The following is a 24,052-nucleotide window of genomic DNA, read 5'->3' as shown; positions in this document are numbered from 1 at the left end:
CGATTAATTGTATGCTGTGTATCGTGTTTGGTGTGGTGTAGTTCCTCTGACATGGAAACATATAAAGATGGAAAGCAGGTCTAATGGAGTCCAAGGTTTAATCTTTTGGACTCCCATTTGCCTTGTTAAAGGGAATTGATTCTCCGAGGCCTGTTTTGGGCATTCAGAAGCATCCCTCGGCCGGGGAGCTAAAACGCGATGTGAACGACCCCTTATACATTTCATTTGTTCTTTCTGTGTCATGATTCCTGGAGATATGAAGATATGCCAACCATTTAGCTCATTTTCTACAGGTCTAAAATAAAACTTGGCTAAAATATTGTTTTCTCTTGCCTCTTGCTTTGATTTAGAGTTAAATAAGCACGTTTCCCCGCTCAAGTTTTATAGTCCCTGCCGTATACTTTGTATTGAAAGCAATGTACTTCTCACACTTTCACGCTTGGTGATGCTTCTTCTCAGCATCATATACTTGTTCGTCCATCATTTATACATACAATAGATTAGACGAGGGAGAAAAGACACAAGGGAAATATTTTTTACATAAAGCTGTCTTCTTTCGTTTTTTCAGCCTTCCCTGAATCCAGATGGGAGACATGAATCTGACGTAGTGCTCTTAAACCGATGGCGCATTCGGAATTATGAAGTTCAGCGAGGGGACATGGTCTCTCTAGTGTAAGTGGACATTTTCACTTTGCCTCTGATGGTTGTTTACTGTCTGACCCGTGCCGTATGATGGCTATGAATATTACATAGGCTGTCCCTGGTTACTGTTTATTCTCCTATTATGAGGTGAAAAGAGGAAATGCTTATTATTATGTTTTGTTTTTAATTTGTTGCTTTGATGGAGGGATTGAGCCCTGAGTTTCTTCTGGTTTCTGAGTGGAATCCACTCATCTCTTGCCGGCTGTTGACATTGCATTGCTTGTTCTTTTCGACAGCGCAACTTTAGAAGCAATGAAGCTGAGTTTGTGGTCTAGGGTCAAAAGATGGCACTGTTTCACCAATAATAATGAGACTTAATTAAAGTGGAAATGTTAATCAATATAGACCATGTCAAAGCGCAAGCATGTGTCAGAGATGCACATGGTTATTTGCTTCGTAGCCTCGGAGCGTCGCTTCCACTTACAGCATATTAACCTTTCCTACCAGCGCAGCTCTTTGCATCTATTTGAATCACGTGTTTTTTGACTCCTCTGAAACTGCAGACCTGACAGACCTTGTGGTTTCACAATCGCCAAGGAGCGGAGATTGTGATTTTATCTCGCAATAGCATTTCCATTAATGTATTAGAACATGATTCATTGACTTCTGCTGTCCACATATCTGGTGGATCTCCCATCTTTTTGTCAGACTCTCCTTGTAAGTAGCCTTCGACAAACTGAATAATCCTCTGGAGTCCTCGTTACTCTTTTGTCTTTGGCCTTACGAGGTGACGTTACACTTAGCTTGTGATGGAGGAGGTGCTCACCCACCTGGAGTAGGTCACAAGATTCATGCTGCTGCAATGTTATCTGTCTCTTCATGCAGCTTCGAGGAGCACAGTGAAGAGTGCAATTACGTTGTAAAGAATAATCGATAAGTGCAGTGGTAATATCAATTCTTTCTGGATTACAGGGCTGAACATTGCTAATAATGAATGAAATATTTTCTGCATATTTTATTTTATTTTTTTTATAAATAATGGGCCTCATTTTTCAAAACTGTCTTAGTTGCCCATAGCAACCAATCAGAGCTCACCTTTCATGTCTTAAAGTGCTCTGAAAAGATGAAAGTTGAGCTCTGATTGGTTGCTGTGGGCAACTAAGCCAGTTTTCCTGTTAGGCAGTTTTGATAAATGAGGCCCAATGTGTCCACCTTCGCTGCTTGTATTTGATGACTGAGCCACAATAAATGAATTGGCAGGGACTTACCTTGTTACAGGGGACCTGACGGCTTCCCTTACATCTGTTTTAGAAAATACTTGCTTACCTCATAAAACAAGAATTCGGAAGCATACTTAGGGCCCCTTCACAAATGTCCGGTGATCCAGTTCAGCAGAAAATGCCATAGGGGAACTGAAGCCAGAACTGATCCCATAGTTTTCATACATCCGGTGCATCAGTTGTGATGCCGGATGTCGAACTCTGCATGCTCAGTTTCTGTCCAGCGTTCTCAGTCTACAGACCACGGATCTGTGGCCTGAAGTGCAGTTCACATATATCAGTTGTGTCTGACTCCTGGCATAAAACAACTGGCCGGGCACAACTGATATATGTGAAGCCTTGTGTTGTTTCCTTGTGTTTCCTCATAGAAAGCTAGAGAAAGTGGTGTGTCAGTGTCAGACTGCATAGGGAACGGGACCAGCGACGCTGACAAGTTAAATGGTAATGCCCAGTGTATTCATATATTTCCAATGGGAGAACAACACCAAGCAAAAAGGTGCTCCACAATTGTTATTCCATGGAGAATACTAAGTATTTACTAAAACAGACATGTCAGGGGAGCGGACAGATCCTCTTTAACTTGGTAGTGGGGGCCCTGCAAGGATCTGTCACCAAATGAGTTCCGTATGATCCTTCGGTCATAGGGGACCTGAAGGTTTGTTGGCTATACCTTTTTTCAGACACAGATATTGGAAATGCCCTGAATATGCCTAACATGCAGAGTAAGTTTCCTCCTATGACACCTGTTTTCTGGACTTTCACTGACTTGCTCACCAGAAGCCAAATCATTTCAAACAGGATGTTTGGTATTCACTGTGCATTTGTGCTGATTCAGGAACCCTATGGCAATGAGCGTTTGATAACAGAAGAGACAATAACAGTGATGAGCTGCTGTTTCCTAATCCCCTATTGAGAAGAATGGACAGTATGCGCAGTATGCTCTCTACTTCAGCTGCCCCCTCCACTGATCAAGCATTGATCCTTGACATGTTCTACTTCTTGCCAGCTCTAAGCAGATTTCACTTTTATTAATGATGATAACGGCATTATTGCTGATGTAGACAGCTCTGTTTTAGTCAGGGCCATGACATCTCATGATACCTACAAAATATCATGGCTCTGATGCCACTGATGGGGTATGGGAGCACTTCTGGTCATGCCAGGATACCCTTCCCTGGAAGTTCCTAGAAATTCCTTCTCTATACGGTTAAGATTTTTCCAAATATGTGGTCATTGCACTTATTAAACACAGAGATGGTTCATTTGGATCTTTAACTAAATCCAGCTCCAATGGAAGTTGTTCTATGTGAACTGTTTTAGTTCTGCCTTTTAAAATGATATGATATCCACCAGGGGTTGTAGATAACCAAGACTCGTTAATGTGTAACCTGGTAAGTACGGCTGGTCTACCCGTCATATCTAAAGATAAGAGGCATGCTAGCTTCACACCTTCCTCCCTCAGAGATTGGTCTTCTGTTGCCATGGAACTAAGATATTTAAGTAATAGATCTTCTTCCCATGTTGTGGAAAATTTTGGTTTGATTGGTCTAGACACGACTGCACCTTTCCACAATCTAAGGTAAATCTTGTTATCAGTGAAGTTCAGGATGATTAGATTCAATGCTGAACCAAAAGATGTAGGCCCCTTTCACACGGGTGAGTTTTCCGCAAGGGTGCAATGCGTGACATGAACGCATTGCACCCGCACTGAATCCGGACCCATTCCTTTCAATGGGGCTGTGTACATGAGCAATGTTTTTCACACATCACTTGTGCGTTGCGTGAAAATCGCAGCATGTTCTATATTATGCGTTTTTCACGCAACGCAGGCCCCATAGAAGTGAATGGGGCTGCGTGAAAATTGCATTGCATGCGCAAGAAATGCGGATGCAATGCGATTTTCACGGATGGTGTCTAAGGAGATGATAATAAATAGGGATGAGCCCCGGGAACCCATTAAAGTCCATTTACTTTGTTATTTTCCATTATAACATGGTTATAATGGAAAATAATAGCATTCTTTAATAAAGAATGCTAAGTAAAATGTCTGATGAGGGTTAAAAAATAATAAAAAAATTACTCACCTCATCCACTTGATTGCACAGCCAGAATCCTCTTCTTTCTTCTTCTTGCAGGACCTGCAAAAGGACCTGCGCTGACGTCATCGCGTTCACCATGTGGTGAGCGCGGTGACTTCAGCGCAGGTCCTGCTGAATGAAGATAGAAGAACCTTCATTCAGCAGGACCTGCGCTGACATCACCACACTCATAGCGCTACCAATTTTGGAAATGTAAGATAATTTATATCTACTCCTAGTTTTAGGTTTCAAGGAGTGGTTAATCAGCTTATTCATGTGTTGTGAAAGGTGTGGGAATGAGAACAGCTAACCTGAGCTCATACCCACATTAAAGGGGTTGTCTGGGTTCAGAGCTGAACCCGGACATATCTCCATTTTCACCCAGGCAGCCCCCCTGACTTGAGCATCGGTTCATGCTCTGATGCTCTCCTTTGCCCTGCGCTGAATCGCACAGGGCATAGGCATTTTGTGGGCTCTCCTTAGGGCTGCCAGGAGGAGGCTTCCGCCCAGCAGTGAGCCCGGTGACGTCACTGGTGCTTCCCTAGCCTGTAAAACGGTCGTTGATGTCACCGAACACACTGCTGGGCGGAAGCCTCCGTCCGGCAGTGTGTTATAGTAAATAAAAGAGCCCGTGCCTTGCGCGATCCTGCGCAGGGCAAGGGAGAGCATCGAAGCATGACATGCTCTGATGCTAACATCAGAGAGGCTGCCTGGGTAAAATTATGGGTATTGTGGAAGCTGCAGTAGGAGGTATTTCAATCCTTGAAAGCATTCTGTAGTTATTCCTAATGGAATTTTCTAGTCTGTTATAAATTTGTGAGTCGCTGAATACCATGGTCTGGAAGGTGATACTAGGTAGACCGTCACCGCTTGTGGTACCATGTCCTCTTGTATTTTTGAGATGATCTGAGAGAGAAGACTTGGGGTAGAACGCATCCACATTCCCTGTGACCATGTCCTCAATGCAAATATTATGGTCTGAGCTGATGCAAATAGGTCTACTTACTTGGTACCGAATTCTTCATTTATTTGTGCGAATAGATTTTGGTTTGAGTGCTACGGTTGACATTTTCTCCCTGGACAAAGAGTCTGCTGTTTCGTTGGAGTGTCCAGGTACATATTGTGCCCTCGAGTCTAGATTTTGGTCTATGGCCCATCTCCATAAATCCAGAGATTCCTTGCATAGGCTCATTTATTTTGTGCCCCTTTTCCCGTTTATGTATGCTACCACCATTCTGTTGTCCATTTGTAGCATAATGGAACAGTGTATGGGTGACGGGGAGGTTATTTTTTATGTAACGCTGGCTTTGCTGTTTGAAGTTCTAAGTGGTTCATGTTTTAGAAGATTGCCTAACCAGATCTGTGTCTTGTGAACACAATAAAGGTACCATTTTGAAGGCAGGCTGCATCATATTTAGTTTTCCTATTAGGGGCATTGGAGAGGCCAAGCACTATGATATTCCAGTGGTAAATGTCTCAGATTCATTTGAATTGTATTGTAATAGATATCTGTGCTTGTGAGCAACATATATAGCACGGAAGGTGTCTTTTATATCTATCTTTATTAGATACATGTCCTTTTGGAGAAGGAAACATAAATCCATCATGCTATGAAACTTCTTTGGCTTTAAAATCTATTTAGTGCCTTCACATTTAGTATTAGTCTGATTGACCCATCTGGTTTCTGAACCAGGAATATATGATTTATTCAGCCTTTTTCTGTTCCATTTGATATCTTTCCTTGAGCGAGAGCAGTGTCCAATCCTAGACACTGTTTTGTATGGAAAGACAAGTTTTTTTTCCCTGGAAAGGAAACATTTTCAGTGGTAACGTGAGGCCTTTTTTATCACATTTATGACCCAATGATATATGTTTTATTTTTTTTTATATATATGTCTACATAATAACGAGAAGGAATGGATAATTCAGTGCTACCCTAAATAGGATTTACTTATATGGCTTTGTTGAGGTTTTGTTTCCTGAATTGTAGGTCTTAAAGGATTTTAGGGGATTGGCCCTTCAAATTTTGGGTCTGCCCCTGGGACAGAGTTTCTTATGTTGTGTGGGCCTCTTTAATTCTGCAAAAGACTTACACACCCCATATCTCATTTGACCTCATGAGTAAAGTGTAGGACGAATAGGTTATTGTTCTCCAGTTTAGGGTATTTGTGTGATTTTGGTGCTAAAGCTGCCATTCCCGATGAAGTGAGCCAAAGGGCTCTTCTGATCTTTCTAATGTAGTTAAAGCATTGTCCTGTGATGAGGACAACTCTGCCTACAGCTTTTAGCAGAGCTAATTTAGATGAGAGTAAAGCCTGTATTACACCGATTTTTCATCAGATAATTGCTATTCAGAGTTCACGATCATTTGGCAGTGTAATACTGCCTCAGATTGCCCGATGAATGAGCAAAGACTTGATCATCGGACAATGCAAATCTTTTGACATGTTAAAAAATTATCGTTTGCAGGTGGCAGATTGTGGCGTCTAATAATTATCTGCCGCTGGCAAACCACTATACAGCATGGGAAAGAACGATGGTATACAGATTGCTTCTCCTCATGCTGCGAACGAGATCGCTGCATGTAATAGCAACGGTCTCCTACGCTGTAGCAAGCAATTGCTGGGAGGGAACGCTTTCCTCCTGACAATTGTCTGCCACATCAGGCTGTATAATACAGCCTTAAGGATTTCACTTTTTGTGAGGATGACACCTCACCCTTCTGCTCTTTTCAGCATAAATAGGATTGGATCCACTGTGTCTGCTACTTGAACGTTTTTAAGTGTCTGGTCCATAGTGTCATTACGGAATGATGTTCCAGTAATAGATAGCAGACCAGGGTCTATATCTGGGGCAATAAGGGCTTGAATGTCGGGTATGCCCATAAAATTTCTGAGGACGAAATTATCCTCTTAACCAAAAAGGAACAAAAGATTAGCTGCGCAAATTCTCTTACTTCTGAACTTTCAGATATGACCCATCTGTGAGAGAAATATTTTGATGGTGGGGTTCTACTTGACAGAACCACTCTCAACAGCTTCATCTCACTTCTCTCACAGAATGCTGAGGAGCGTGTTACATATTCTAAGTTCAAGTCTACCTCAGACTGAGACCAACAGCAGCCATGTTGAAAAAAATCCTGTGAGACAAATGCCTCATTGCTGCTATGTGGAAATGTAACACCCCAGAGTGGTGTTACCACTTCTGCACCTTGCTACTGTCTTTATTGGTCTAACCTCATGTCATCTTATGCATTTATTCGAGGTCCTCCACACTGTGCATTTCTAATGTTATGTAACTGTTCATGTAATGTGCCTGGTTCACCAGCAGATGGCAGAAAACACGGCAGAGCTATACTTAGATAGAATGAAACCTTCCATTCCATTCTAACCCCCCCCCCCCCCCCGGAGATAGGTGGGCGAGACCCACTTTCTGCAGGAAGGGTGGGGCAGAAGTTCTAGTCAGTCTAGTTTCCCCCCAGCTAGAGGAAGGGTGTGCAGAGGCATGTCTCTGCTGGGTGTGCCCACGCCAGCCAGAGCACCTTAAGCTCTGCTGGCCATGGAGGCCAAAGCTTGAAGCCTTAGGGGCCAGGAGGAAAGTCCCCTGGCATAAGCTAGGGTCAGACTACAAAGTGAAGTGCAGCATATAGAAGAAGCTGAGTTAAACAGCCAGCCTGTCAGTACAGAGTCAGAGACAAACAGATATAGCAGAGTGGAGTTTGCCTGCCAGTTTCATGCTATAGCCTGCTGCAACCAAGACAAAGCTTGCAAACCGTTCTGTTTATGTGAAGTAAAGCTGCCATTGAACTTCATCTCAAGGTGTGGACTCAAGTTATTCTTTTATCCCTCAATTATTCCCGCTATTTATTGCTTCGTAGCTAAAGCCTGGGGTCCAGCGGTATCCAGGTAGGAGCACCGTGACACACAATAAGAGACATTTTAGGCCGCAACATACCACTCAGTATTTCCTATACCTGGGGCGCGTTATATAGAGGGCCCTAGGGGGAGGCGCCCATTGCAGGAAATTACCCAAACTTACTCAAAGTTTTATTGTTGTTGGCAGGTGTTGTGTATATCTATGCAATCACACCCTCGTACGCCCTTTCACAATACCTCAAACAAGGTGTTAAGGTTTTCTGAAGGAAATTCACCTCAGAATTAGTCAAATAATTGAAACACATTTGTCCTGAATTTTCTATATATATGCAGGGGCGGACTGGTAACTTAGTGGCTCTGGAAAAAATACTAAAAGTGGCTACGTTTTGTAGTCGGGTCCAAATTGATGGAAGTCAGGGCCAACACAAGTAGGCGGGGCCAGCAATACCATATTATGGTACATTATACCATCCCAACACAGCCAAATACCACAGTACATCAAAAAATATTGCCCCCTTCAGCACAAAATATATCCCCAAAAACTTCCACTGGCTGGCCGTGAGGAGGGTTCAGACGGCCCCTTGGGCATCGGCCTACCGGGAAATTTCCCTGTAAGGTCTATGGCCAATCCGCCTGAGGAAGACGGTGATGGGGAAAATTCCCTGACATGTTTTGGGGTCCCCTGAGCTGTAGGAACCTCCCCACTGACATAGATGCTGCTATGGAGTAAGCATCTGCATCCATTGCCAAGATGTCCCTGCGAAATCACGATGAACCAAGCGTGGTCTTGCGAGATCTCCCTATTTTTTTGTTAGGCAGAGAGAGAGGCAGCCGCCGACACCTAGAACAATAGGATATCTTCTATAATAAGGCATATTACAAAGTGTATTATTGTGTACACTTTTCATTTATTGAAAAGGAATGATAGATACGCTTTAATGTTAATGGGAAACCAAACACATAAGAGACATGATTTAGTGAAATAATCCGAAACAGATTTTGCCTGGAGTTTCGCAACAGCAGTGCCCATAGCCTGGGGGCTAATCCTCTATATGACTCCCTAAATGTTTAAGTATTAAATCTCCTTTGAGATGTAAGTAGTTACGAAGTACAATAAATCCTATCAATTTAATCTGAATCTAAAAAGCCAAAAATAAAAGTCAAAGTCTTTATTCATATTTTTTTTATATAACAAAAAGCTTATAAATGATAAGGTATCATCACAGGGGCAGGAGACATGGAACTCAGTAGCACGTGGAACATTTCTCCTGAATAACACAGCACAATAAAGGCAACGTGAATAGTAAAGTGCATCTATCTGATAGTTAGGCTGTATAATAGGCAAGAAATTGTGGTCACACATTAATGTGATGGAGATTGAATGCCATAGTGCTCACAATAAGTGTTGATAACTTCCATACTGATAACTATGTACACATAACACCTACAAACACCGGGGTGCTGTCAACCCAACACATATGGGATCATCTGTAGTTCCCAGGGCCTGATTGTAAAGAAATGTAAGTATTATTCGCAATCTTGCTGTCTACTTACCACAATCCAGTAATGCAGTAATTAATGGGTTGTCCAGTCGTTAATATTGATGACCTATCGCCGATCCACGCCGATCTGCTTTATGAAGAGGAGGCGGCACTCCAAGCGAGCGCAGCTTCCTCTTCATTACATTGTACTTCGTCTTGGAAATGCAGTGTAATGCAAGTACTTGCTCCATTCAAGTGAAAGGACCGAGTACTTGAAATCACACTACGCCACTGCTCCACTGGAGACGAGGCGCAGTGTAATGACGAGAAAGCGACGCCTGCAAAGAAAGCTACCTCCTTGTCAAACAGCTGATTGGGGGAGTTGTCGGACCCCCACCGATCAGATATTGATGACCTATTCTGATGATAGATCATCAATATTAATGGCTAGACAACCCCTTTAATAAGATTTACCTGTAGCCTGCTGCCTCTATAATACTGGTTTTATTCAATTTAGCACTCCTATATAAACTTACATAAACATATATCACTAATATTGTAGTGTATACACTGTAAATTAAGAGGTTTCCCAGAAATGCCCTATAAACCACTGCAGTAGTCAATTTGATTTTTATAGCAACCAAGAGAATAGTTATTATCCAGAAAATTAGGCCTCATTAGCCATTTTCTAGGCTCATGGATTCCCTGGCTTTTGCCAGCCCCTATAGGTGCCCATAGTTTCCATGAAGAGGTATTCCACCATCATATTTATGGTATGTTCATACTACTCACATGGCTGACCCTCAGATTTCTGCAGTGGATTTGCAGTGTGAACTGGCATGGGTCCGCCTGTGACTTAGTCCCATTCAGTGGAGTTATTTGGCATATGATACACTGATCTCAGTTTCCTTGCGGAATCCCCTTCAATAAGTGATAGGTCACTTTTTTAAGTGGATTTTCCAACCACAAGATGGAAAAAAATGTATATATGAATGGCAAAGTGGATTCCCATTGAAAACAGATGAAAATTTCAGTGTGGAATTTGGGCAAAATGGAAACATGCCCATATGTGACATGTCACATGAGATGTTTGGTCTCTAAATTAACACTGCCTAGTGTTTTTAGTATACAAAACTAATACATTTTTTCTTCTCGATATATATATATATATATATATATATATATGTATATATATATTCACACACACACACACACACACACACACACACACACACACACATAGAGAGACTGTCACCGCCGTGGGAGAGATCTTAGAAGTTCAAATAGACAGAAGACTCAGGAGTCTATCTGACAGATCTCTCTTGTTTTCATTGTTGCTAACAGGTTTCCACCCCTTCGCAGATGCTGCTCATTATCAGTCAGGTGGCTCTTTATATGTTCCGCCTCTCACTTGTTTCCCTGCGGCTGATAGTTCTTCTGTGGGGTACTCTGCTTGTGTGGTGGTTCTCCTGATCCAGTTACATCTCAAACTAAGTACTTTCCCTTTTATTGGTGTATCTGTCCTGACTAGGCCTCAGGGAGACATTGGCTCCTTCAGTTTGGAAGGAGTCGGTTGCCTCTTTCCCTGTTCCCTAAGCTCAGGAATTGGTGCAGTGTTTCAGCAGTCTCAGGTTCCAGAAAGAAAATCAACAACAGTAAATCTGTACACAGTGCAACGTTACAGCAGAAAACTGTAGGTACATCTATCCAGCTGACTGATTTTGGTATCAGAGTATTCATATAGTACGCCGGGTCGACCTTTATTTTGGACATACTCTTTTAACTGATGTAACTTGTAGAAAATTGACTTCCAATTTGTGAACGTATTAATAGGGAGGGAGGCTGCATTACTTGGTGGTGGTGAAGTTTTTGCCCGCCATTTTGAAATCTGCCATATTGAATTCAGCTGAGGTTTTCCCAATGGGAAGGGGGTCATGTGATATATCAGTCTTCCCAATAATTTAGTAAGTAACAGACTGAAAGTCTCAGTTTTGACCTATCTTTACCTGTTTAGGAGTCAAGCAAAGTCAGATATCCCTAAAGTGCTTTACATGACGTGTTCGATGTGTGCACCATTCTTATGTATGCACTTGGCTCAATAGGACTTTAGCTTTGTCTTAAAGGGAATGTCACCTATAGTTTTTTCTGCCAATAAAAACTTCATAATGTCACATTGCGCTCCTGCCTGTGATGATAATGAAATGAGATTAACTCAGGACTATAAGGCTACTTTTACACTCGCGTTTTGGCTTTCCGTTTGTGAGATCCGTCATGGGCTCTCACAAGCGGTCCAAAGCGGATCAGTTTTTGCCCTAATGCATTCTGAATGGAAAAGGATGCACTCAGAAGGCATCAGTTTGCCTCCGTTCAGTCTCCATTCCGCTCTGGAGGCGGACAACAAAATGCTGCCTGCTGTATTTTGCTGTCCGCTTGACGAAACGTTTTCTCTGACACAATCTGGCACAACAGAAAACGGATCCGTCTCCCATTGACTTTCAATGGAGTTTATGACGGATCCGTCTTGGCTATGTTACAGATAATACAAACGGATCCATTCATGTCGGATGCATGTGGTTGTATTATTGTAACGGATCCATTTTTACAGATCATGACGGATCCACCCAAAACATGAGTGTGAAAGTAGCCGTATTAGGCTAAAGCTAGTTTCACACTAGCGTTAGACATCGTTGGTAAGCTGTTCCAGCAGGGAGCAGCATACTGGAGATGTCCGGACCTGGCATTGCCTGACGCTACCTCATTAACTATAATGGGGACCGGCGGAGATCCAGCCCCAACCTGACAAATATGCCGGACTTAAATCGCAGTGTGCAGTGGTTTTAGTCTGGCCAATTCTTGGCATACAGTATTTTCCGGGTTGCTGTCCGATCTCTGCCACTCCCCATTATAGTTAATGGAGCCAGACGGTCTTCAGGCAGCTTTGCTGGATGCAGAGAGCTCCGTCAGGCTACTCCCTGCTGGAACAGCCTGCCTAAAGTGGCTATTGCAAAAACAGGATTTTAGGATTTGTTTTAAAATATAGTGACATGGAAAATGTAAAATAAATCACCAAAAATTTGTCAAAACAACATAAAAAGTTGACTTTAACAATATTACATTTTCTGATGATGCATTCCCTTTAATCTCGTTGGCAACAGTCTTTTTTTAAAAGGGATAAAGCTTGAGAGTTTCAAATTTGGTCAGACCCGCACTTGCCGCAGGGTGAGTATTTGTCAGCATGTGTCACTGCAGTGTTTTCGAGAAGATGCTTTTGTAGAGTTCCTGGCAGCACATCTGCTTTTATTTAGAGAGACTGAGGCTAGTGCTTTATTTTATGTCTGAATGTCTACGGTTCCTGTTTAAATGTATTCTGTACCAGTGGCGTAACTATAAGTCATAGGACCCCATAGTAAAATAAGATGGGGCCTCCCCAACTAGTGTAAGCAAATGTAAAACCGCACCCTACCTAATAATAAAGGTATCTATAATAGCACCATGTATCAGAAAACCCACATTAAAACAAAAGGCCACTATATTGTTATTCCTCACATAAAGGTACAGTGTTCTTGAATCTATCTGGGCCCCCCAAACCTCTGGGCCCCATAGCAAGTGCTATGGCTATAGTTACGTCCCTGCTTTGTACATTGCTGTAAAGAACTATTTTTCCCCCTATAGATTACGGTTACATATTTGTAACAGTGGATGATTTATTTTAATAGTTCTGAAAGTGCTGTTTGCCCCCATATAATTTATGCCCATTTTATTCCTGTTGGAAGGACCTGTTCACGGTAACAAATGCAAAAAAAAAAGGAGCGCCCAGATAGGGCTGGGCGATATGGCCTAAAATTTATATTGCAATATAATTTGAAGCATGTGCGATATAACGATATATCACAATATCATCCATGTCCCCCAGCCAGCGCCATCAGCCCCATGCCATTGCCAGTTTACCACCACCATCATCATGTCCCCCAGTCAGCGCCAACAGCCCCATGCCATAGCCATCCACCCCCCGGTAGATTCGGACCCCTGCTGATATACTTACCTTCCCTGCAGGGTGCGCGGCTGGCTGATAGAGTCCGCAGGAGACAGACCGCGTCTTCTTCCCAGCATGCTCTGGGAAGGACCTGACGTCACACACAGCGTCAGCCAGCGCGCTGACGATGTGTGCACGCAAGGCCCTGGCCAGTGCAGCGCGGTGCAGAGTCAGGGGGCCACGGAGCGGTGAGTAAGAAGCTTCTTCAATTCACTACCATACCGTGGTCATCTATCGCGATATAGCTAAAATCTATATTGTTGCCCGAATTTATGGCGGTAAGATCGTATGTCGGCCACCCCTACGCCCAGGCAATTCCTCGTGAAGCTCTGCTAAATGTTAAAACAAAAACAAAAAAACGACTCAATGATTAAGTTGCATTTATCAGAAAGATTTGTACTGTCTCAAGGCACATCACTGGAGAAAGCATGTAGTTAAAATGGAGTGACCACTACTTGTAACCATTCAGGAGATCCGCAGGAACCTGAAGAAATCTTTTATTAAGAACATACAATAAACAAATTAAAATCAAGTAGAATAAAATAAAACAAGTGAATATGGCAAGGTGCGACGCATTTCAGAGGTGGTCCACCTCCTTCATCAGGCCAACAAACAACAGCTCCGTTATGCCTGTTATATGCCCTAATAGAGCCATTGTTTGATGGCCTGGTGAAGGAGGCAGACTGCCTTCGAAACACATCGTCCCTTGACACCCTCACTTATATGTGGGGTTGTTCACATAAAAATAGTTTTATTAAGAACATACAATAAACAAATTATAACTGAGTAGAATAAAATAAAACTAGTGAAGGTGGCAAGTGGCGACGAATTTCAAAGGCGGTCGGCCTCCTTCATCAGGCCAACAAACAGTGGCTCCATTATGGCTGTATTATGGCGTATAACTGGCATAATGCACCTATTGTTTGTGGGTCTGATGAAAGAAGTGGATCACCTCCATAACTCATCGCCCCTTGCTTCCTTAACATGTTTAATTCTATTTGATTTTAATTTGTAACTATTTTTCAGTGACCAGCGCCCCACAAAACAATTTTGTTCCTGTGCTGTCTCCACATTGTAACAAATGCAGCCTTAGTTCATACAATGGATTTTGAAAACATGCTTTTAAAATCATTGTGGAACCCATGCCAATTGTGACTTTTTTTGGCATGGCTTTGACGAGTGTTTTTCTTTGGTTACTTCAATGCAAATCTGCATTTCTACTCAGTATGTGGCACAAAAAGAATGGCCAAAAAGGTGCTGACGTATACAGCGGAGTCTTTTGCAGCTTCCTATTCATTTCAATGGGAGATTCAGTGGGGATTCTACACCAAGATAGGGCATGCAGCTTCTTTTTTTTCTTCTTTTCCATGTGGAAGAAAATCAAGTGCCGCTTTTCAAAGGTTGTTTGAAGGCATTTTATGACACCAATTCAGCGTGGAAAACGCTCCAAAATCAGCAGCAAAAAACAGGCCCTTAGTGCTTATTCAGATGAGCGATATTCACATCTGGGTGCCGCCCAAGTGCAGAATGGACAGTATGAATTACTTTGGTTCAGTTTTCATGCAAGACTCTTATCAAGTGAAAAGGTCAGCAAGAAAAACTGACACAAAATAGCAGACATGTCACCAGCATCACAGAGGGCTGGCAGAATGCAGCATTTCCAGGCCTTGCTGCGAGAGATGCTCCATTCTGCTGTTGCGGGCGCTGGCAGAGGAATTTCCACCCACAGAGAAACAGGTGCGGGTACCAATCCTACCGCGCCTGCAAGACGAGGTTGAAGATACAGTACAGACCAAAAGTTTGGACACACCTTCTCATTCAAAGAGTTTTCTTTATTTTCATGACTATGAAGGCATCAAAACTATGAATTAACACATGTGGAATTATATACATAACAAACAAGTGTGAAACAACTGAAAATATGTCATATTCTAGGTTCTTCAAAGTAGCCACCTTTTGCTTGGATTACTGCTTTGCACACTCTTGGCATTCTCTTGATGAGCACATAACTGCTGCACAATACAAATGCACTATAATATACTTTCTATGTTAGAAAGTATATTATAAATATATTACACCCCTCAGTATATCACACCTATTGATAGCACAACTATACCAGTCCTATTAGCTAGCGTTTGGTGTCCCGAACAGCCTGTCCCTGCTCCACAAAGCAACCTCTCCCTACACTGGCAAAACACAAAATATCAAATTGCTGCCAGATCGGGTTCTTTGATAGGGTGGGGGTGTGTTCATGTGCTCAAACGTCTCAATTGGCTGTCCTGTCCCACCTGATGGATGTGTCATGGGTGAAAGTTCGTCGCAATGCAAAAGAATATGACGCCGGCGGACATCGCCATATGATCGCATGTTCAGAGAACCGCAAATGCGCAATGTTTGCCGCAAAACTAACGCTGGGCGAACCACAAGGCCATCTCTACCCACAGCCAACTTCCTGAGACAGGAGATTCACACCTACCTGCTCCCCGCCGCTCCTCAGGATAGGTCATCAATATCAAATCGGCGTGGGCCAAACTCCCGGCATCCCTGCTAATCATCTGTATGAATAGAATGCAGCGCTCCTAGCGCTGTGTTCTCCTCGCTGTTTACATCATCGACATCGCAGTGGCGAGCAGTGTAGTTATAGCTCCGTCATATCCATTCACTTCAAAGGAATGGCTCCATCCTATTCACTTGAATTGGAAGGGGCAGACCCATTGAAGTGAATGGGATGGTGGAGCTGTAATTACACTTCCTCCATTGCAATGTTGACAGCGAGCAGGTAAATAGAGAAGAGAAACCAGCGCTCATAGGAGTACTGCGTTCAGTTACAGCTGATTTAAAGGGGTGCCAGGAGTCGGGCCCACAGCAATCTGATATATGTATACAACATATAACAACCTCTTTAATTGATTACCCATAACAGTCCCGAGTAAAAAGTGGAAAACATAAGGGGAGAACCATTTGGGATACTGATAAGAGTAGCCCATCATGAGGTAGACATGAAATACGGGTGTCTCTCTCCAACTTGTGCTGCCAGTGGTTACTACGATATTATGGAAGATAACGCCACCATATAGGAACAGTTGACCTGTTGACTATTAAAAAAATAGAAAGTTGAGAGAAGGTGGTGTGAGAATATGCAGGCTAAAATCACCTTCAGAGTTCAAAATAAGATAAAGAGCAGGTGCAAAAAAGAAAAAGGGAGGGAGTGCTAAGCAATTGTAGTGGGTCAACTCTACACCATCCAAGGACTGCTCCAGGTATCAAGACTGTAATGTATTCATGAGCAGGCAAAAGCTGAGCAATTGGATGTCAAGTTTCATAAAATTATTTCACCATAGGTTCTTTTTGCAAAAAAAAGTGTTTACCCAGTCCTTTAATAAAATTGTCACGCGTAGAGTCACGGGTATCAAGATAGAGCAGAGGTGCACCCCCTGAGCTGCCACCCGGTTCCCTGTCCCTGCCTACTTGCACCACCTGCTCTAGGTGACGGAGCGCAGCTGGGCGACAGTCCCTAACCTACTAAGTGCAAGCAGAGAGAAAGAGACAGCAGGGAAGAGGACAGCCACTGAGAAGTACAATAAGCGGACAAGAGATAGAACAAAAACGGAAGGCGAGGCGGGTCAACTAGCCGAGGTCAGTCCAGGAGGTTATGTCAGAACAAGGGAAGAGGCAAAGACAAATCCGTAAACAAGCCGAGGTCAAAATCCGAGAGGTAGCGTCAAGTAGGGCTGGGCGATATGGCCTAAAATCTATATTGCGATATAATTTTAAGCATGTGCGATATAACGATATATCGCAATATATTATTTTCTTCTGTATGTATACAAATTACATGGCCATCATCATCCATGCCATAGCCATCCACCCCCCCCCCCCCCCCCCCCCTCGGTAGATTCGGGTCCCTGCTAATTTCTTTCCTGCGGGGTGCGCGGCTGGCTGATGGAGCCTGCAGGAGATGGACCGTGCCTTCCTCCCAGCATGCACTGGGAGGGACCTGACGTCACACGCATCGTCAGCCAGCGCGCTGACGATGTGTGCACGCAAGGCCATGGCCAGTGCAGCGCGGTGCAGAGTCGCTCCGTGGTCATATATCGCGATATGACGATATAGACAAAATCTATATAGTTTCCCGAATTTATGGCGGTATCATATATAGTTTATATCACCCAGCCCTAGCGTCAAGGTACAGGGAGCAGGCAGAAGAGGTCGGATCGAGGCGGATCGAGGTTCAATTCCAGAGGTAGCTTAATAACAATAAAGTACACAGCCTATAGGACGAAAATCACAGGCAACCTGTAGCCAGCAGGCCGCCTGTATTTATAGTGGGGAGTGAGGGTCATGTGACGTGGCCAGCGTCACATGACCGACGGCCAGACAAGTCGAGCACCGAGTGATCAGCTCGGCGCTCAAGGCAGACCTAGAAGCAGGGAGCCTCCCAGCTAGCAAAGCCACCCTGGGAACGAGGCCAAACACAGATCCTCGCTCCCGAAGCTAGGCAGCAGGTCTGCGGCTGATGGGAGACCGAGTGCACCTTCGGCGCTCCGTTACAAAAGTGGTAAATTTTTCCAAAAATAGAGGGTTAGCATGCTTGACCAAACTAAGTCTGTAGGATGCAGATGCAGTAAAACAGTTGATGTTTATTTGGGTTGCGGGGTTGTCATTGTTTTGTAAAAAGGTCACAGCCACTTTTCCCATGTGGAAATTCCTTAAAGAAGAAATAGTTTCCCAGTAGTTGATGGCCGGAATGTATTTCTGTGCTTTTGAATGAGCTTGGATAATCAAATCAGTAGAGTCATGAGAGGCCCACCAACCCAGTCTAAATGTCTCATACTTTATTTGTTTTCAGAATAAAAGCCTTTTACACCCTTGATATACCCTGTAGTGCTCATCTATGGAAAAGCAGTTACGCTTTTAAACCTTGAAATGCTTGGTTATGACAGAAAGAATGATATAAGGAGGCCTGGACCAAAAGATTACATTCTTGTCTGACAATGATCCATATTTTCCATGAGGATAGAAGTAAAGGATTTTCCTTCACTGTATTGGGAAGATCATTTTAAGGAAGATGTTATTGAAATGAGCTTATAAATAGATGAGTTATTCAACCAGTCCTGTAGGATCTGGATGTTAGCAGCTAAATCATAAAGTTAATTTTCTCGTTCAGTTTGTGTTGTTTAGGCTGTAGACCAGTCTGGTGCCTTTTACCTTGATAGATAAATTTACAACTGACCATGATATTGAAGAATACAATATTTAACATAGAATAGCTAGAATGTGCATTGTACGAAGAGAGGGGAGAAGAAAAGTCTGATAGGTGGAGAAAGAGGCTTTTTTTTCTTTCTTGAATAAGATACAATACAAAAGTTTCTTATATTCTCTTGTACTATATGTTTATAAAAATAAAACTGACAGTTTTACTTTAAACATAATGCAATGCAAACGGCATTAATACAGTCCAAGATTATTGGTTTATTGAACTGCAGCTTTCATAGGAACTTTTCACTCAGCAAATCTGTCTGACCATTCTTGACACATTTCTTGATGTATAACTTACAAGCCAGCCATTCTTGTTTTGCAGTCTCTCCTTTCTCTGAAACTTGTCTGTTTTCCTGCAGAGACTTCTGTGAAACAAAATAAACAATTAATAAGGCCCGTAGCTCCATTGCTATAGAAACATGCATCACTATACATGTTGCTTTTGAGAGTTCTATGATGTCATCAGAACTTGGAGGGAATTATCATTGTGCAATAGCATCAAACTGTGGTGCTATTTTGCAGTTACCTGCAATTGAAGAAATGCAGTATAAAAAGAGAGCTCTTAATAAAATAAAAAAAGACAAAAATGTTTAATTTTCTTTTCACAATTACTTTTTCGAAATTTTTCAAATTTGCTCAGTTTATCGTCTTTATATATTCCTTTCATGGCATTATAGTGTTGTCCATGGCAGATGCATGCTTACTGTTATCCTCTGATATCCCTGAGCAAATTTCATATTTTTCATGCTTTTCGTAGAAGCAGTCTAGAGGTTTCCTTGTACTAGAAAACAGGGTGTAAAGAGTCTTCTTAGCAAAGCTCTGAGTGTTCTACTGGGTGCTGAAGACTCCTGTGTGTAACAAGACAGATAGGCAGGGAGATTGACAGTGATAGGGCACATGTACACTACATAATGACTGGGGTATTGACGGGGAAGAGGCTGGAAACCTCGTTATCTTACACACAAGCATCTTCAGCAATCAGTAGAACGCTGAAAACTGAAGACAGACTTTCCTTAGTTACTTAGTTTCCTTAGTAATGGTGCTGTTGGAAACCTTTCTTACTGAAATTTAGTTTTTTGTTTATTCTTGTTCTAAAGGGAATCTGTCATCAACTTCATGCTGCCCATACTAACTGCATCATAAAGTAGAGACAGGTGATTTGATTTCAGCGGTCTGTCATTTATAAGTTAAAAGTAAGTGGTTGCTGAGAACCAACATCACAATCATTGCAGACTGGGCCTGGAGAAGAGTTACGGCCACCTGAGAAGAGTCCTGGTTATTCATGAATTCCTGCTCTCCTGCTGATGACTGACAGTCTTCTACCGAGTTTTCTCCCTTTCTCTCTAGGAGAGAACTGCCAATCATCAGCAGATGGTCGGGGAGAGCAGGAGATTGTGAATAACCAGGACTCTTCTCAGGTAGATGTGACTCTTTTCAAAGCCTGGGCTGTAATGATTATGATGCTGGTTCTCAGCAACCACTTACTTTTAGCTCATGAGTGACACAACGCTGAAATCAGCATTTCTGTCACTATTTTATGCTGCCCTCATTGAGGTCAGCATAAAGTTGATGACAGGTTCCCTTTAATGTATATTTTATTTATTTCTTAGTATTTAGGTTACGTGCTTTTCAATAGCTCTCTTTATTATTTGTTAGTGTGTGCTTAGTGGTCAGTAAATGTTAGTGTGTGCTTAGTGGTCAATAAATGATAGTGTGTGCTTAGTGGTCAATAAATGTTAGTGTGTGCTTAGTGGTCAATAAATGATAGTGTGTGCTTAGTGGTCAATAAATGATAGTGTGTGCTTAGTGGTCAATAAATGATAGTGTGTGCTTAGTGGTCAATAAATGATAGTGTGTGCTTAGTGGTCAGTAAATGATAGTGTGTACTTAGTGGTCAGTAAATGATAGTGTGTGCTTAGTGGTCAGTAAATGATAGTGTGTGCTTAGTGATCAATAAATGATAGTGTGTGCTTAGTGGTCAATAAATGATAGTGTGTGCTTAGTGGTCAGTAAATGATAGTGTGTACTTAGTGGTCAGTAAATGATAGTGTGTGCTTAGTGGTCAGTAAATGATGGTGTGTGCTTAGTGGTCAATAAATGATAGTGTGTGCTTAGTGGTCAATAAATGATAGTGTGTGCTTAGTGGTCAATAAATGATAGTGTGTGCTTAGTGGTCTGTAAGTGATAGTGTGTGCTTAGTGGTCAATAAATGATAGTGTGTGCTTAGTGGTCTGTAAGTGATAGTGTGTGCTTAGTGGTCTGTAAGTGATAGTGTGTGCTTAGTGGTCTGTAAGTGATAGTGTGTGCTTAGTGGTCAATAAATGATAGTGTGTGCTTAGTGGTCTGTAAGTGATAGTGTGTGCTTAGTGGTCTGTAAGTGATAGTGTGTGCTTAGTGGTCTGTAAGTGATAGTGTGTGCTTAGTGGTCAATAAATGATAGTGTGTGCTTAGTGGTCTGTAAGTGATAGTGTGTGCTTAGTGGTCAATAAATGATAGTGTGTGCTTAGTGGTCTGTAAGTGATAGTGTGTGCTTAGTGGTCTGTAAGTGATAGTGTGTGCTTAGTGGTCAATAAATGATAATGTGTGCTTTAGTGAAAATACTAAGAAAGGTGCTTTAAGTTGGGCCAGTAATTATCCAACTTGTACGATTTGAAACATGACTCGCTATTTTCCTAACAATGGCTCACCAGATTGTATAGAAATCATGTATATATCTTTGCCTCAGATCGGTTTCAAATAGTAGCAGGATTATAGTGCAGTCAGCTAATGTGTCCAATGGATGTTTGTGTCTGTTCATTATTCATCATGTATATTTAGTGTTGGGGGTATATCATGCATAAATAGAACCTATAAAGAACACTGACACATACTGTTGCCCATAGCAACCAATAAGATTCCACCTTTCACTTTTTAAAGCTCCTTTGGCAAATGAAAGAATCCATCTGATTGTTTACTATGGACAACTAAGCTAGTTTTTTTTTAGCACCACTTTTGATAAATCTTTATGTAGGGAATAACAGTATGGTGGTTTTCTGCCAGCTAGAACCGCATATGTGGCACTGGTATTCATACCTTTACTTATTACTGCTTGGTGCTGTATCAGCTTCGTGTCATTAGGTAGTGGGGGCCCATCTCACTTTACTATGGAGCCCTATGATGTCCACACCCCTGGATAAATACACAGTCCAGTCAATTTTGATTGTCAAAATGAAGTTCTAAGCATATCGTATGCATTTTCTAAAGCTGGTTAAGGTGTGACCACAAGATGGTAAAGGTTTCTATTGTGGTGTGTAATATCCAATTATCCAAGAACCTCAGTATTTATAGAAGAATTTTCTCAGTTCTTCGAATAAAACTTGTACTTCTGTCTGTGATGTATGCTTACTTTTTAATTTCATTTTCAAAAGACTTTTCAGCACCGATATCAAGTAATAACATTTTTCTATTTCCACATTCTTATCTTTATCTAAGGACCTACACTGGTGAAGTTGTAGATTGGTATCTCATTTGGTTTTGGTTTGACTAACCACAGTATGTACAGCTAACCGTTCCATTGAAAATGATTTCATTCCATGACAGAAAGTTATATCTTGGTTATCTACCTGAAAGATTTAATCATTTGCCATTTAACAACGTTAAAGTTAGAGATGCAACTGTTTCAACTACTTTGTGTTCGATGTTTGTTTTTTGTCTTTTTAAATTGGTTTTGTAACAGGAAAGTCTTCCTACCTTTTAAAAGTATTAAAAGAATTGATCATAATCTGGATGTGTGTAACAATGGTTGTAGGTGAATTATAAGTAGAGGTTTTCCAGTACTTGATGCTGAGTGCCATATTACAGCTTTCCTCCCCAATGCATGCAGCTAATCAGAGACCACAGAAGTCACCTCCCAACATTACTGTCTGCTCCCTTTAGCCTCCATAATCTGGTAGCCATTCGCCTGTCCTGCTCCCTGCATTATTCTCCTACTCCAGCCACCACAGGGGACAACAGAGGATAGACTAGGTGGGACCCGCATCTATCGGACTTTAATGGCACATCCTACTGTTATGTTATAAATGTCCAGATGGCGCAGCTACCCTCAGATCTTACGATCACTTTAGCTTTCTAAGATCATTTACTAAAGAAGCAGTACCAGCAGCACATTATTTACTTTTATATGTGACCTAGCCACAGAGATTCCTAATATTAATGAGTTTTTATTATACTACACTAGGTAGAAGATTTCTGTCCTCTGTACCCTCCATTATTAAGCTCCACAGAATCGGTAATGCTATGAGTTTGAGATTTCTCTCTGTGGAGGTCCACTTTGAGGTCTCTGGTTTACCACATTCTAAAAGAACAAAGCAAACTCATAAAATAGTTTATTTTTTATTTTTTATAATAGTGTACTTTGTGTGAATCTGCAGCATATGGTGTTTATTGGACAGATGTTGTTTTTATGCAACTTGAGTCAATGACAATAGGATGCAACAGAATTGGCATCCTGTTTAAAGGGGTTCTCTGGGAATGATTTAAAATGTCCACCGACAACCTGTCCTAGAATGTGAGCAGGACTGGTTGACCCCACTTGCTGAGCACCCTAGGGGGTGAGAGGTGGGGCCTTAGATGGTTTGATGTGACCCTGCCTACGATATGTCATTATGGCTGAGTAGCCTGACAGGAATGCTCACCAATGTGTAGTATCTGCAAGTGTCAGAGTGTAGTGTGTAGTGGAACCTGCCCCCTAGGCAGCTCTGCAATTGGGGACAACCAGTCCTGCTCACATGCTAAGACAAGTTGCTGGTGGCCATTTTAAATCATTCCCTGATAAACCCATTAAAGGAACACCCCCCCCCCCCATCATGATAAATAAAATAAAACACGTTTTTAACAGGATGCAAATACATGCTGTGAACAAGCTCTAAGTATTAAAAAGCATATCGTAATAATAATTTTAACAACTGCAGAGAGGTATGAATGTGTTCAAGTACTTAGACTGGCTGTAAATATAATACAACATATGCAGTTTGGATCTTGGAGTAGGGGCCGCTGAAAGACATTCAAACTGCTTTTGTGTCAATTGTAACCTTGCCAGCTCAAAATGTACTAATTCGCAAATAAACATTTCTGACATTTAAACCATGGAGTCTGGATGTTGACAATCAACTTTTTGTGTAGCAGCAACCACAGCTACAACCTCAGAGAAGTGTACCGTTTTCCTTCACCATAAATCTCCTGTTTAAAAAGGGCCCGCAAGTTCTCAATAGTGTTTAGGTCAGGTGAGGAAGGACGCCATGTCGTTATGCTTTCATCTTTAAAGAGGACCTTTCACCAGAGGAAAGCCTCTAAACTAACTATACAGAGGTGTAGAGCGGCGCCCAGGGATCCCCCTGCACTTACTGTTATCCCCGGGCGCCGCTCC

The 24,052-nt window shown here is 42.1% G+C and overlaps 1 protein-coding gene across 2 annotated transcripts in view; it reads left to right on the top strand.

Moving 5' to 3' along the window:
* IMMP2L (inner mitochondrial membrane peptidase subunit 2) overlaps positions 1-24,052 on the top strand; it is a 1,418,140-nt gene that overhangs the window by 71,136 nt on the left and 1,322,952 nt on the right. The window contains exon 3 of one of the 2 annotated variants that reach the window (XM_040411005.1): positions 569-672. In XM_040411005.1, the coding sequence (XP_040266939.1) occupies positions 569-672 (104 nt within the window). Of the gene's footprint in view, positions 1-568; positions 677-24,052 lie in introns of those variants that run through there. The other variant, XM_040411012.1, reaches the window with a different exon arrangement.

Source organism: Bufo bufo, chromosome 1, assembly GCF_905171765.1.
Source record: "Bufo bufo chromosome 1, aBufBuf1.1, whole genome shotgun sequence".
NCBI lineage: Eukaryota > Metazoa > Chordata > Amphibia > Anura > Bufonidae > Bufo > Bufo bufo.
Note: the sequence above shows the minus strand (reverse complement) of the source record. Positions and strands in the feature narration are given on the sequence as shown.